The following is a 16,468-nucleotide window of genomic DNA, read 5'->3' as shown; positions in this document are numbered from 1 at the left end:
AGGAAAAGTCATATGGAGGACTCAGGACTACTTTAAAAAAAATCACTTCCCTGAAAGAAGTAGCTATTTTGGATGACTGTAGCAAAAATGACGAACATACTTTCTTGCTATTTTGGAAATACAAGTACAGGTTTGTATTGTGGGCTCTGCAGTTAACACTGCTTGATTTTCCATCCTGGCTCCAAAGTTGCTTAACCTCTTTGAGCCTCCATTTCCTCATCTGTAAAGTAGGGCACAAGAGTTTTTAATGTGAGAGTGAGTGACACGTATCACAGTTATTTTCAATAACAGACTCATTAGTCCTAAAGGTACCTTTTGAAGAGAAGGCAAAGGACTAGATTACTTTATGTACTGATAAGTGCTCCATATTTTGTCCTAAAGATGCTTTAAATTCTGTTGAAGACTTTTCTCATGCTTAGTTATCTAAACAGAAAGGAAGATCAGATCTGAGTGTACAACATAATTTTAGTCTTTTTAATTTCTTTTTGCTTTTCAATGCTGAAAACATAGTCAAAATGTAGAAAACTTCATAATTTAGGCACTCCCTTTTATCTGCTTTGCTTATCCAGCAACACAAACCCACAATATTTTGCATACTTTAACTGGAAGTGTACCCTTGACTCACAAAAGTTGAGTCAAAATCGAAGGACATGAAGTGTTAAGGGGCAGACAGGGCTGGTCTTGGGTGCAGACCAAGCCAGGGCAATGTGACAAATGGGGCAGCATGTCTTGTACACATTAGGAGCCTTAGGAATGTGTGCGGAAGGGAGGAAGGAAGTAGGGGAGGCTGGCAGACGGGAAGGAGTAGAGTGGAATGGAGGGTGGGGGTACAGAAGAACAAGGAAGAACAAAGGAATGGGGAGGAAGGAAGGGGTCTAGGAAAGAGTGAACAACAAGCAATACTCACTGAGTGCCAGAAGGTTCCCTGAAAGAAGGACCTTTCCTGAGTCTTCCATCTTGGGTGCCTGTTGACTATTTCTTTGGGACGATACACAGGGCTGGTACTCAAGGAGATGCTTGCAGTAGAGTTGGTTGTTGAGCAGATTCTGACATTTGCAGTTGAGGGCAGACTGGCTTCCTCTTTTCCTAGGCAGTGCATAGTGGGGACCTCTACTGCCTTCTAGGGAGACCTAACTTCTGTGCTTCTGATGGCTCCGAATGTGAAAAGAGAAGGTCAGAGCTCCTTTGCAAGGGCTTATGGCCGTGGCTCAGTTTGTGCACCATGGGAAAACAGGAGTCATCAGATTCTAATTGCTTTTGCCCATCACTGCTCCCCATCATCATCTACCTCCACGGTCCTCCTCACATCAGAGAATGTCTTTTTTCATACTGAGGGCCAATCCAGCTCTCATTCCAGTTGCCTAGGCAGGGACCTGACTTCTGAAGATCCCCGAATACTTGGTTGCTTAAGTGCCTTATATAACATGAGGGTAGTGCTGTATTGAAAATAGTTGTTATATCATATTGTTCGGGGAATAATGATAAATTCAGAACAGATGCAGTTTTTTTTTCCATGTGAGGATGGTTGAGTCCATGGATATGGCAGGCCAAGTGTACAAATAAAACTGGGGAAATCAATGCATTAGGACACAGTCCACGATCTGGTCTCTGCCCACCTGCCCAGCCTTATACTGCAGCTCTGCCTAGCTCTCCTGACACCAAACACAATAATTACTGTTTAATTTCAAGACATCAAGATGTGCCCCCTCCTTGTGGCTTTCTTATAGTCTTCTTCCTCTTTCTGGAAAGCTTCTCCTCGGCTCTTTATATGGATGCTTCTTTCATATGTCTTGGGGCTCACCTTAAATACTATATCCCGCCTTTCTTAACCACAGTATCTGCAGCCCCTTTTTTGCTGCGCAGACTAAATTAGCTTTTTCTCACTTCTTTAGCGTCTCCCCCCCACCCCCGCCCCAGGTTGGAAGCTCCCAAGGCAGAGGGATATCGACGCGACTTTGCTGTACATCCAGCGCCTGGCACAGGGCTTGGCACATGGCGAGAGCTCAGTAAACTGAATGAATGAATCGCCACCCGCCGCTCTGCCATCAGCTCTTTCCAGTGATGTAAAGCCTTCAGGAGCTTCTGGACCGCGCTCTTTCAGCTTCCTGAGGCTTGTTACTAAGGGGAGGGGTCTTCAAAACCACGGGGTTTTGCAGTTGCCGGCCTAGACGAAGGGCGCTCCGACTGAACGCTGCTTCTCAGGGAGTGCGCAGGTTAGCGAGCCTTTCCGTGAGGCGACACGCCATCCTTAGCTCCACTCTCTTTGTTGCTCCCACCTCCCCTGCCCTGGCCGCGGTTGCCCGCAGTGACTCGTGACTCCCCGACGGCCTCGGCAGCCTGCAGCCCGGGGTAGGGAAGGGGGGTGCCTAGGCACCCCCAGCCGCCCTCCTCCCCGCCTTCAGAGCCCAGCCGGTCCTGTCACCTCCTCTCCTCAGCCACCTTCCCCGCGAGCCCGCGCCTTGCAGGCAGCCAGGCTTCTTCTGAGGCGGGGGCACGTGGACGCGCCGGCTGCGTGGTGAGCCGCCCCCACCCTGTGCCCAGCAGCCTGGCTCCTGCGCGCGCGCTCCCCGCAACACAGCCCCCCGCGCCACGGGCAGAACCCCGGCTGGCGCGCGCCCAGCCCAGCCCCGCCCAGGCCGCGCCCGCCCCCGCGCGCGCGTTCCCTCCCTCCCCTTCTACCCCGCGCGCGCCCCTCCCCTCGCGCCCCTCCCGCGCCCTACATCCAACGCCCGGCCGAGGGGGCTCAGTCCGCAGCCGCGCCGCCGCCGCGCCTCGGCTTCGGTGCAGGCAGCGGCCGCCAACGCCGCGACAGCTGCACGGAGGAGCATCCCCAGGTAGTCAGCCCGCGCCTCTCCCCAAGTGCGTGCGTGTGTGCCGCCCGCCCGCCAGCCCGGCAGCCCGCGTCCCGAGGGAGCCGTTGCCCTCCAGCCCTGCCGACCCGGCTGCCCGGCCTTCCCGGGCTGGCTACCTGCGGCCTCGGGCTTCAGCGGCCTCGCTGGGGAGGGGGCTGGGGACGTCACGGGCTGCCGGGTGTCGAACCGGGATTGATAGGTACCCTAGGGTGGGTGTCTGGCTTCCCTTGGGCTCTCACCCTGGGCGAGCCTGGGGAGGCAGATTGTGGAGGGCGGTGGGAGTAAAAGGGGCGCTCTCACTGTCTTCTGCGGGGATGGTGGGGAGTGGGAAGGAAGAGGAGGGGGTCCCTTGGTCTTCTCATTAACCATGGCGGGCCGTGGGGGTGGGGCGAGGTGGGGGCACCTCTTTGGTTTTTCGAAAAGCAATAGCTAGTGGGTTTGGAGGGAATCGGGGAAGACGGAAGGGGGGTTCCCCCTTGGTTTTCTCCTTTAAAGGATGGAGGGGATTGGCAAAGGGGAAAGAAGGGCTCTGCCCTGGTGCTTTCAAAGAGAGTGGCAGGAGTGAGGGATGCAAGAGAGTGGAGGTGAGAGGACTGGACTGGGTTTGCTGGTCGGGGATGCTGGGGGGTGTGGTTGGAGGACTAGGGGTGGGGTGCGGAGAGAATGCAGAGGCTGGGGGAGGGCCTGCTGTGGGTCTCTTCTTGGAGAGGGTGGAGGGGGTTTGGAGAATCAGGGTGGGGAGAGAGGGGGATTTCAGCACCAGGGCAGAAGGACCTGGAGAAGCCAGAGGAAGATTGTATCGTGGGGGTGAGCCTTAGAAGGTGGGTTTTCAAAATTGCAGGGTGTGACCTTTCCAGCACCCAAACTGTAAAATCTCTACAAGGTACATTCTGTTCTAGGCTCTGGGAGAGAGGTTTCTGCTTTCGAAGTTTCTCTTTCTCTTTGCTTCCTCTCGACCACTTGGCCGTTTAGGTCTAGGCAGAGGTTTCAAAATCAGCCTAGGACAAGGCAAAGACTGTGTGGTGCGTGCTGGGTGCTGTATTAGTGTCTGCATTTCAGAGTGCGTGAGTTTTTCAGGCTTATTAACGAGGTTTGGTATTTTAATTTCCTAAAGGGCAAGAGATAAACATTGTTGTAGCAGGTTGCATAGCCTCCAGAAGAATGGGAGTAGTAGCATTTACCTGTGTCTTTGCCACTAGAATAAACGTGGTCCCTTGTACTATTCATTGAAATTGTTCCATTGGGATTTTCTGAGCGTCCTTAGATTTGACTTTGGAATAGATCCAGTTTTCCTAATTGGAGCTATCATTTTGTAATTGCTTGTAATTCTTCCCTGGGTTATCAAATCTGTGGCAAGCTTACAGAACATCAGGAATTTTGTTACCTTGATTAAGGCAGTTTTAATATCAATGTTATGTTTTTCCTTGGAAATAGGTTGAACATTTGCAGAACAGCACAAGTCGAAATTAAGGGTCTCATGAAATTTTGTAAAGCCTCTTCCTTCCCAGTTAATCTCCAGGAACTAGCCCTCCCTATTCTTTAGACTGAAGAAGCAAGGCTTCTGGGCTGCAAGCTTTGACTTTGGAAGCTCATGCTCATATTTGTTTAAGATGACCATGTATTAAATAGGCGCTGGCCTTTAATATGGTGAAGCTATAATGTTTTCCTATTTTAGTTCCATAAGGTTAAAATCTAGTCTTTACTTGTAGTTTTGAAAAATTCTTACTGCACATTTTTAAGAGAAAATATAATCTTTGGGCAACAGAAATTTGTTCTGTTGGACTATAGTGTGTGCAAAGCGCCTCACACTTAATATGAAGTCCAAGACTACCATGGAGACTGAAATTCTAGGCTACCATTCCAGTGTTTAATTTCCAGTGGAGGAAATTTTTTTTCAGCCAAGTCTAGATTTTTAAGTAAAACTTAAAAAAAGTGTAACATTTAAGTTGGTAAATTCCGTTTGTATTATACCAGAACACTGGAGTTAATATTTATTAAACTAATTGACCACTTTAATAAGACAGATGGTTCATATTTACTGACCAAGATAACCTATACACCATTTCAAATATTCATATGATAGGCATTCTGTGCACAGACAACAGTCCAAAAAATAACATTTTTACAGTATAGCTTAAGCCCGTTTTTCTTTTCTGTGTCTCAGGAATAGAAGGGTAAAAGTAAAATAGTAAAATCATTTTCAGAGAGAAGCGTGTTTGTGGGACGTGGGCCTGTTTCTCTCTAGACAAAAGGAGTAAACGAAGTGGCTTTTACCTGACTTTCTAAGAACCTGTTCCTCATGTGAGCCTGGAGGGAAAAAAAGATGAAGAGATTTCAGAAATTAACAAAAAGTATGATCAAGTTATACATCCATTTGAAAGTAATTTGTAAATCAGTTATCTGTGCAAGAAATTGAACTTTACTTTTAAATTTGGACTCTTAAAAAATAGCAGTTTGTTGAAGTAATGCCAACTAATCTCCGAGATTGATCCCTGTTTCCTATTCTCCACCTCTCCCTTCCCTTGTTCCACACACCCCTCCCCAGTTTCCCCTCTGATGCCAGCAGCATTGGCTTTTATAACCTTGTGGGAGTTGAACAAATGTTCGTGCTTGCTTGAACTTTAGGCCTTATCTACTTGGCTGCTTTCCCTCACTTTTGCCAACATTTTTGTTGTTGTTCGTTGAACTACCAGTTGCTTAGATTTGGGGTAAAAGGGAGTAGACTGTAGTGACTTTCTCTTAAAAGATCTTTTCTTTCAGCTCCTCTTGGATGAGGGCAAAGAAAGCTGTTTTTTTTTGGTAGCAGAGTAGACTATGTGACCATTGGTTTGTTCTGAGTGACCTCCTCTGTACAGATCCAGTTCCCTGCTAATGTGCCAGGAAAAGCAGCTGAAGATGGTCCAAATACTTGGGGTCCCTGGCTCCCATGTGGTAGACTTGGATGGCATTCTGGACTCCTGGCTGTGGTGTGACCCAGCCCTAGCTCTTGTGGCCATTTAGGGGAGTGAACCAGAGGATGGAAGATCTCTGTTTCTCCCCTTCTGTCTCCCTTACTCTGCCTTTTGGATAAATAATACAATAGTTTTTTTAAAAAAAGAAAAACTGAGGGTTGTGAATAATCAGAAGTTGTCTGTAGTCTTTTGGACAGTAACATAATGACTTTATGTACATTAAATATGGTTCAACCACTCAGAGTGAAATGATTTTTTAGTATTTATTTGAAAGGCAGAGTGACACACAGAGGGAGAGACAGAAAGAGAAAGAGATCTTCCATCCACTGGGTTGCTGTCCAAATTGCCACAGGGGCTGGGGCTGGGCCAAGTTGAAGTCAGGAGCCAGGAACTCCATCCAGGTCTCCCACGTGGATGGCAGGTAACTAAGCATTTAGGCCATCTTCTGTTGCTTTCCCAGGTGTATTAGCAGGGAGCTGGATTGGAAATACTGCAGCTGAAACTCAAACCAGTGCTTCAATATGGGATGCTGGCATTGAAGTGGCAACTTAATCTGTTGTGTCACAACACTGTCCCCCAAGTGGAGTCATTTCTTTCCAGTGATTTATTTGTTCACTGTATAAATTCTATACTTTGCCAACTAAGACATATTTTCATTTTGAGCAGTACAGTGGATTTCCATATCTGTATGTTCCATATTCAACCAACCTCTCATTGAAAATACTCAGAGAAGAATTGCTTTTGCACTGGACAGGTAATATTTTTTCTTTGTCTTTAGCAACTTTCCTTGTTAGTATAACAGCTTCTTCCATAAAATTTAATACATGTATTAAGTATTACAAATGATATGCAAATAATTTAATGTACATGAGAAGATGTACATAGGTTATGTGCAAATACTATGCCATTTTAGTAAGGCATTTGAGTATCCACATATTTTGGCATTTGCAGGGCATCCTAACTAATCCCTGGGGATACTGAGGAAGGACTATAATATGATTTATTAGTCATCTTAGGGTTTTTGGCCTTTTCCTTGGTTTTTTATTTTTTAAGATTTACTTATTTGAAAGAGATAGAGATTTTTCATTCACTGATTCACTCCCTAAATGACTGTGGCAGCCAGGGCTGGACCAGGACAAAGCCTGGAGCCAGCAACTGCCACCAGGTCTCCCATGTGGAGAACAGGAACTCAGGTACTTGGACCATCATCTGCTCTTTCTCAGGCAAATTAGTAGGGAGCTGGATCAGACATGCAGAGTAGCTGGGACTTGAACTAGTGCTCTAATATGGGAAGCGGGCATCTCAAACAGTGGCTTAACTTGCTGTGTCCTGACACCCATCCATTTTTAAATTTTTAGTTGACATAATTTTGCACGTAAGAAAATGTCCAGTGGTCCATTTTCAGCACAAAATGGAAAATCACTGTTAGCTGACTTGCAGATAGAGCAAAACTTCACTAGCAAACAGGATACTATGGAGTAGCCAATTCATAAGAGGAAATTAAAGTACAGAGAAGGAAGGAGGAAGGTAACTTTCTAACTTAAGTGATGTGGGGGAAGATGGTACATCCCATATTACTCAGCCAATGAGGAATCAGAGGAGGGACCTGCATGATAGGATATAAATTGTTTGCTGTAGCTGCTGTGGGTGTGCCTGCTCTTCAGACACCTAATCTTTCAAGACTGATAGTAAGTCTCATTTTTACTGCACTTTCTGAGTCTGAGTCCATTTCTTGAGTGCACAGGTGAGGATATTTCCCACAGTGCATATTTCTGGGATACAGTGTGATAATTCCATACATATACACAATATATAAAACATCAACAGTTCTATAAAGGTACATTGAATATAGCATGTTTCTTTGTGTTTGAATTCAGCATTGTATCACTGTGTAAATAGATGGCCAGCGTTTCTTCCTGAGATTTAAAGGACATTCCGATGGTTTAAAGCATCTGTCTCTGGTCAGATTTGAATTACGGATACTAATGGATGAAGAAGCAAGCCCAGAAGAGTGAGTAATATTACACAGTAGCTCAAGTAAGCCTTTCCTCTCCTGCAGGGCTATCTCCTGAGGTCTTGGAGAATTCCCCTGCTTTTGAGTAGTGCTAGACTAGTGGTTTTCAACCAGGGTGGTTTTTCCCCACAGCAGTCTTTCATAATGTTCAGGCCAGGAATGCTGTTCAAACATCCTCCAACACACAGGGAAATATTCTACCATAAAGAATTATCCTGAAATGTCAATGACAATGCTGATGAAATTTCTTCAACATAATGCAATAAAACATAATTCCAGGAGAGTAGAGAACAATGACAGTGTCTTTTTTTTATATCTATGTTCAGAACTATTAGTTCATGGTTTTAGTTTTTGGTGTTATTTTTCTGATTTGGATATCAGGGTAATAATGACTTCATAACATAAGTCTGGAAGTCTTTCTTCTTTTAAAGATTCACTTATTTATTTGAAAGAGTTTACACAGAGAGCGAGAGTGAGGGAAAGAGAGAGAGAGAGAGAGAGAGAGAGAGAGAGAGAGAATCTTCCATTTGCTTGTTCACTCCCCAAATGGCTGCAATGGCGGAACTAGACTGATCTGAAGCCAGGAACCAGCAGCTTCTTCCCAGTATCCTGCATGGGTGCAGGAGTCCAGGGACTTGAGCCATCCTCTGCTGCTTTCCCAGGCACATTAACAGGGAGCTGGAGCAGAAGTGGAGCAGCCAGGATTCGAACAGGCACCCATATAGGATGCTGGCATCATAAACAGCAACTTAAGCTGCCACGCCACAACTCCAGTACCTGGCAATGTCTTTGATGTGACTGAGTCATCAATTGGGCTCACAACCCGAATAATTAAAAGGATAATTATATATTCTCTTTTAATAAATTGGGCACCAGGCTCAGAGAGGTAAAGTAACTTGCCCTAAGTCCCACAGCTGGTCAGGCTTGGAAGTAGAATTCAAAATTAAGTTCATCTTTCGCCTCATGGAGCATGTTAACTTCATATTGTCACATGACATGCATCATTCAAAAATTACTGTATGTCCCATATGTTGTTGAGTTTGCTTGAGAGCAATTAATACCATGAGTGTTAAATTTGACTATACTTGTATTAAGCCATGAGGAGTAGGGGATAAGGGGGAACCAACATTAACTGAATAATTCTTATAATTCCAAGAATTATGCGGATTGAAATTATACCCATTATCTAATTTGATCTTCACAGCAACTCTACAGAGTAGTTATGATGCACATTTTACAGATAGGAGTGAGAAAGGTTAGTTAAGTAACGTACTTAAGATTGTACAGTTAATAGGTGATAGAGTTGGGATTTGAATTGATATCCCGTGAATAAGCCACTGTCCTTGCTGCTTGCTCCAAAGGTTGGAGGTGAGTTGTGGAATCTGCTAGAGAGAGGAGAATAACTAGTTTCGGGTAAAAGGTATATTTCAGAAATAGCGTTGTAAGAGCTCAGAGTATTAAGCTGCAGCTTACGACTCTGGCATCCCATATCAGAGTACAATTGAGTCTCAGCTGCTCCACCTCTGATCCAGCTTCCTGCTAATGTTTGTGGGAAAGCAGCAGAAGATGGCCCAAGTGCTTGACTCCCTGCCACCCATGTGGGAGACCCAGATGGAGTGCCTGGCTCCTGACTTCGACCTGGGCCATCCCTGGCCATTGCAGCCATTTGGGGAGTGAACCAATGGTTGAAAGATTCTCTCTCTCTCTCTCAGTGTGTGTGTCACTCTGTCTTTCAAATAAATACATCTTAAATAACATGTAGATGACAGGTTATACTGTATTTAGTTAGAGAATTGAGTGGTGAATTGCTATACCTTCCTTAGCTGATGAGAATTTACTTCGACATGGAATTTTTCTGCAAATCTATTCCAATTGAGACTATGATTGTCATTTTGGAGAATATCCATTTTCCATCATACCTAAAATTTTGAGTCAGTGCTTTGATAACCATGGCCCTGGAAGTCAGCTAAGTGTGTGTGTGTGTGTGTGTGTTTAAAAAGATTTATTTATTTGAAAGGCAGAGTTAGAGAGGGAAAGGCAGAAGCAGAGGCAGAGAGAAAAGTCTTTCATCTGATGATTCACTCCCCAAATGGCCTCACCAGCTAGGGCTGGGCCAAGCCAAAGCCAGGAGCCAGGAGCTTTATACAGTTCATCCACATGGGTGAAGGAGCCCAAAGAATTGGGCCATCTTCTGGTGCTTTCCCAGGATCTCCAGCAGGGAGCTGGTTCAGAAGTAGAACAGCCAGGACTCTAACCGGCACCCATATCGGATGTCGGTGCTGCAGATGGTGGCTTAAGCCGCTAGGCCACGGCGCCGGGCCCACTAATTGTGTTTATATCCTTTCAGCAGTTTACCTTTGACCTTTCTTAGGAGTGCCCTGTAGAACTCAGTAAAGACAGCATTTGGTTCTTTTTTCTTTTTACATAGTTTAAACATTGTGATTACTATAGAAGTTGTTTGCATCATAAACAAATTCATTTTTTCATATGTGGGAGTTTTATTTCGACTTCTAAATATTATTTTAACTTTTGATGTGTTCTCTTTTAGAGCATAAAAAGAGGAAAAATTTTAAAAAGTCCAATAACAATCATATTTTGTCTGGAAAGCAGTTTTTGTGTGTGTGGGCAGAAAAAGAACCTTGTGTTTCATTTCATTTACTTTAAATTGGAAAGGAATTTTAACCATGATTCTCAAGGGCCAGGATTCTGGAAAAAAAAGAGCTGTTATTTAGATAAAATACATGTTTTGATTTCCACATAGGATTGTGAGCCCTAGATTCTGATTATAATAATAATATCCTGATTTGGACTACATCAGTCAGCCACTTGGGTAATCAACCACTGTGTGTAGACATGCATGGTGATACTGCTTGATTTGGCCTTCCTCTATTGATAGGAGAGCATGCTCGAGAGATCTGATAACATTTGAAAGAATGCATAATCCTTTCTAAGATCGAATTTTTTCAGTGACGTAAGTGCTACTTTTCCATTATAGTAAAAAAAGAGAAAATGCAGAAAAGCCCCAAGAAGAAAATAAAAATCAATCATAATCTGCCACCTAGAAATTAGTGACATTATTTTATTCCCTTAAATAGGCAGTAATGTTTTGGAAAGATTTATCTGTTAGAAAAGGAGAATGACAGGGAGAGAAGGGGACACACACACACACACACACACAGTGAACAGGCTAGTTCACTCCCCAAGTGGTTGCAAAAGCCAGGGTTGAGCCAGGCCAAAATTGGGAGTCAAGAACTTCATCTGGGTCTCCCAAGTGGGTGGTAGGGACCCAAATACTTGGGCCATCTACTTCTGCTTTCCCAGTCCATTAGCAAGGAGCTGGATCAGGGGCACAGAAGCTGAGACTTGAGCCAGCACTCCCATAAGGGATGCAGGCATCACAAGCAGCTACTTAACCCACCAGACCACAGTGCCAGCTCCAAAGTGAAGTAATTTTAAAATGGTGGACTCAAGTTCGTCGCACTGTCTAGAGAAGCTTTATGATGGCTCCCTCAATTTTCTCTTCCTCCAAGTTGAGTAAAAAAATTCATTGCTGTAAATACCCTTGTCACCTTCATTTTTATACCTGATTCAAGGTTATATTTTTTCATTATTAAACTAAAACAAAATTTATAATCATCTAGCCTAATTCCAGACACTGGAGAGAGAGAAGAAGGATTTCCAACTTTAGGAAGGATAGGTGTTGTTCTTCTTAACCCTCCGAGTAAAAACGGCACTTACTTTCTGTGATGGAGGAGACGCCATCCTTATGGCTAGCAGAGACCTCAGGATTCCAGGTATGTTTTCTGTGCTCTGGGAAAGGACGGTGATTCTATCTGAAGATTCTGCAGTTGAATGAGCATAACATATCTAGGTCCAGAGCGAAGGCCAGAGTTAGTTTGAATTTTTAGGTCTTCTCCATACACAAATAAATTTGTATTTCCTGATTAAACATTCTTTCAGCTGTGAACTTTATGATGTCCTGTGCCTCAGAAGAACAAGCTTTTGTGATGGAAGTATGTTAGCTATACTAAAGGATACCAAAAAGCCAACTCTTTCTTAATTTTAAAATATGATCAGGCCGGCGCCGTGGCTCAACAGGCTAATCCTCCGCCTTGCGGTGCCGGCACACCGGGTTCTAGTCCCGGTCGGGGCGCCGGATTCTGTCCTGGTTGCCCCTCTTCCAGGCCAGCTCTCTGCTGTGGCCCAGGAGTGCAGTGGAGGATGGCCCAAGTGCTTGGGCCCTGCACCCGCATGGGAGACCAGGAGAAGCGCCTGGCTCCTGGCTTCGGATCAGCGTGGTACGCCGGCTGCAGCGCGCCAGCCGCGGTGGCCATTGGAGGGTGAACCAACGGCAAAGGAAGACCTTTCTCTTTGTCTCTCTCTCTCACTGTCCACTCTGCCTGTCAAAAAATGAAAAGAAAATATGATCAGAACAATTGTAAACAGTACAGTCATTTTTCTCATTTTTTTTGCTGTACTGAAATTGAACATCAGAGGAGGGGAACCTCTTGTTGCATGTAGCCCTGAATTGGATGTCCCCTGGCCAACAGGGCAAGTGTCAAGTACCAAGGCTTATGTAGTATACCTGTAGAGGTGCAAAAATGAAAGGCAGCTCTGTGAGTCTTTAGACATGGTAGCCTGGAAGACCAGAATTAGGGCTGCTGCTCCACGAAAACCATGCTTTAAACTATAAAATTAGATTTATGTTTAAATTGTAGGAAAGCATTTTTAAAGATTGCATCTGTTTTCAAAACTTAAGTAGGAAGCTAAATTGTAGTGAATGCTGGCAGTGTGATGTCACTGAAGCAGACAAACATAATTGTTGTTTAATCTGGCACTCACTCAAAAATTTGGTTCTTTAGCTTTTCTTCCCTTTTTCCTCTGTCCCTCTTAATTTCTTTCTGTAGCTGTGTGGGTCACTCTGTCTTTGGGTCTCCGCTGCGTGTGTCTGTCTCACTCTCAGGGTGACTTTTTTCAGTTCATCTGGCTGAGCCCACTTTCTTTGTCCCAGGCTCACCGTGTGCGCTACATCTTTTCAGCTCATTAGTCTGCTGCTGTTTTCCCCAGATTCACTTTGGGCACTGTTGCTGTAATCCTAATTTGGGCTGGGCCAGAGCAGATGCTTCTCAGGACAGATGTGGAGTGAGGAGAGCTGGTGTCACTCTATACAGAAATGTCATTGACAGAATAGAATTAAACACAATATGTGTGGCTGCTTATGTAGTCACTTACCACATAACTGTTTCAATCAATAGTAGACTACATATACAGTGGTGGTCCGATAAGATTGTAATGGAGCTAAAAAACACCCCTCACCTAGTATTTTTACTGTACTTTTTCTATTGATAGCCAAATAATTACAATTGTGTTACAGTTACTTGCAGTATTCAGTACAGCACAGTACAGGGTTATAGCCTGAGAACCATAGACTATACCATATGACCTATGTGTGTAGTAAGCTATACCATCTACATTTGTGTAAGTACAGTGTATGATGTTCCTGCAGTCAGCTAACAACACATTGTCCCTTATTTTTTTTTTCCTAAGGACAGGATAAGGACAGAAACTGCATATGTGTGTCTACATTTTTTTATTATTTATTTGAAAGAATGAGAGAGAGAGAGAGAGAGAGAGAGAGAGAGAGAGAAAGAAAGAAAGGAAGGAAGAAAGAAAGAAAGAAAAAGAAAGAAAGAAAGAAAGATATATAGATAGATTTCATCTGCTGGTTCATTCTCCAAATGGCTGGAATGGCCATGGCTGGGGCAAGCCAAAGCCAAAAGCCCAGAACTACATCTGGGTCTCTATGGGTGGCAGGGATCCAAATACTTGGGCCACCTTCTGCTGCCTATGAACACAAAACTGCACCTTCATTTTCAGTCAGGGCCCTCACAAATGCTAAGCTACATGAGATAATAAATACGGGTTCTCATCATCGAGAGCTTACTATTTGAACAGATGAGAAAATTGTACCCTTGCCTGAGGGTGTGGCTTTAAGTAGTTTTTGCTCCTGTTCCTCATTATTGCCTGCTAATGAATATGTGCGTTATCAATGAGTGGCCAGCTCTTTCCAGCTTCCTCTAGTACACTGTGTTTCTCTTCTGAAATGGGTTTTCCTGTTGATTCAAACCACTAGATTGACTTGCACCTCAGTTTTGAAATACAATAGCTATTAAATGCACACATAGAAGAAACATGTAATTTTTAAAATGCAGTGAAACATATAGAAAAAAGAATAATAAAAAAACTCAGTCTTCATTGTCAGTGTTTTACTATTTGTATAATTTGTATTTTATTTACCAGCTTAAGAACTCTCTGGATATTATACATATTCTAAGACATAAAATTTTCCATAGACAGTCTTTATTTTTAAATTTCTGACACAAAAGAATTAAATATACATAGTTACGGGCTATGATGTGATATCTTAATACATGTATACATTGTGCCATGTGCAATTATGGTAAACAAGTCTATGTCCTCAAACATTTAGCTTTTCTTTATGGTGAACATGTTCAGAATTCTATCAGATTTTTAAAGAAAAATATACAATACACTATTATTCTTTGTAGTCACCCTTGCTGTGCAATAGAACATCAGAACTCCTATCCACATAGAACTGAGTACCCATTACTCAACTTTTCCCCAACCATTGATTTTTTAATCACAAGACTTTGTAGTATCTACAGGGTTGCAAATTTACTTTTCAGTACTTCAGAAATGATAGCTGGGAGTACAGAGGTTTTGTTGGTAAAGGTGTTTTGTTGAGGATGATACAGTTAAAGTTCTACACTTGATTAATGAACAAATCTTGTCACTCGGTTTCAATTTTTGGGTGATGATAAGGCTGCTTGAGTGCTGTCCAATTTGAAATGTTTGATTTATTAGGGGGACGATCAGGACTGGTTTTGCAGTGACCTTTGTGTGCCCTGGTTTTATGCGTCATTCTTGTTTTTGAAGCCAATTGCTGGCATCTCCTTATAGATGTGCTCAGCCATCTGTACTTTCATGTGGTTGGGTGAGCTGAAGAAATAGGTTTCTCCTGAGTTTCTCAGAGACTAGAGTGTGTGCACGCATGCACACACACACACACAGGCAGATATGAAAGTGATAAAGTCCAAAAATTTTTATATCACTAAGCCATAGTTTTTTCAGCACTTTCTAAAATGTGCCTGTGAATGATATGATGATGGTTTTGAATCAAAGTTCTCAGTCAGGTAGATCCTAGATGCTAAAGAGGCACTTGAAGTTCCTTGTGAAAGATTCTGCTCTTCTAGATGTCAGCGTCGATGTAAGAGTTCATACCCTAGATCCATTCCTTTCTAGGCCACAAGAAGTTCTACCTGTTAAAAGGCAGGAATTTCCAATGTAGTAATAACCCAATCACAACCCATTCACACTAAGGAAACAAATCAAGCAGCCAGTATAATAGGAGGAGGCAAAAGTTTATACTTGCAACTATAAAGTAGTCAGTCTTTGCTTCAGCCACTATAAATACCTATTTAGTTGAGCATTATTTATGTGCAACAAACTTCTTTGTTTTTAATTTTTTTTGACAGGCAGAGTGGACAGTGAGAGAGAGAGACAGAGAGAAAGGTCTTCCTTTTACCATTGGTTCACCTTCCAATGGCTGCTGTGGCCAGCGCGCTGCGGCTGGCGCACCACACTGATCCGAAGCCAGGAGCCAGGCGCTTCTCCTGGTCTCCCATGCGGGTGCAGGGCCCAATGACTTGGGCCATCCTCCACTGCACTCCCGGGCCACAGCAGAGAGCTGAACTGGAAGAGGGGCAACCGGCACAGAATCCGGCACCCTGACCGGGACTAGAACCTGGTGTGCCGGTGCCGTAGGCGGAGGATTAGCCTATTGAGCCACAGCGCTGGCTGCAACAAACTTCTAACTGATGAGTTTTGGTAGATGTATATGCCCATGATACCACTGCCACAAGTCAAGATGTGGAATGTTTATAGCATCCCCAAAAGTGCCCTTGTGCCTTGTTTGCAGTACTGTCTTCCTTCTGTCACTGTCTTCTTTTTTTTAAATTTTTATTTAATAAATATAAATTTCCAAAGTACAACTTTTGGATTATAGTGGCTTTTTCCCTCCATAACCACCCTCCCACCGGCAACCATCCCATCTCCCACTCCCTCTCCCATCCCATTCTTCATCAAGATTCATTTTCAATTATCTTTATATACAGAAGATCAACTTAGTATATACTAAGTAAAGATTTCAACAGTTTGCACCCACGCAGACACATGAAGTATAAAGTACTGTTTGAGTACTAGTTATGCTGTTAATTCACATAGTACAGCACATTAAGGAAAGAGGTCCTACATGGGGAGTAAGTGCACAGTGACTCCTGTTGTTGATTTAACAATTGACACTCTGTTTATGGCGTCAGTAATCACCCGAGGTTCTTGTCACAAGTTGCCAAGGCTATGGAAGCCTTTTGAGTTTGCCAACTCTGATCTTATTTAGACAATAGTCAAAGTTCTGCCACTGTCTTCTAACGCTCACTGATTGACTCTTGTCTGGGAACTTCTTTCCAAACTTCAGTTTGAAAATTTGTGTCTTCTTCTCTATAATGAAGACCAGATCTGTGTCCAAAATGCAACTTTCTTCTACATGTTTAAGATGAAATATTATTACAAAG

At 43.7% G+C, this 16,468-nt stretch overlaps 1 protein-coding gene across 5 annotated transcripts in view; it reads left to right on the top strand.

Annotated features, from left to right (window-relative positions):
• Positions 1-2,740: 2,740 nt before the first annotated feature.
• FHL1 (four and a half LIM domains 1) overlaps positions 2,741-16,468 on the top strand; it is a 72,116-nt gene continuing 58,388 nt past the window's right edge. For 4 of the 5 annotated variants that reach the window (XM_062183604.1, XM_062183603.1, XM_062183599.1 and 1 more), the window contains exon 1: positions 2,741-2,834. Coding sequence is in view for 1 of the 5 variants with exons in the window: in XM_062183601.1 (XP_062039585.1) it covers positions 7,793-7,814 (22 nt within the window). In the remaining 4 variants the exon portion in view is untranslated. Of the gene's footprint in view, positions 2,835-6,469; positions 6,558-7,680; positions 7,815-16,468 lie in introns of those variants that run through there. The other variant, XM_062183601.1, reaches the window with a different exon arrangement.

The sequence above is a fragment of the Lepus europaeus genome, chromosome X, assembly GCF_033115175.1.
Source record: "Lepus europaeus isolate LE1 chromosome X, mLepTim1.pri, whole genome shotgun sequence".
Lineage (NCBI taxonomy): Eukaryota > Metazoa > Chordata > Mammalia > Lagomorpha > Leporidae > Lepus > Lepus europaeus.
The sequence above is the reverse complement of the archived record's forward strand: the minus strand, read 5'-3'. Positions and strand labels throughout refer to the sequence as shown.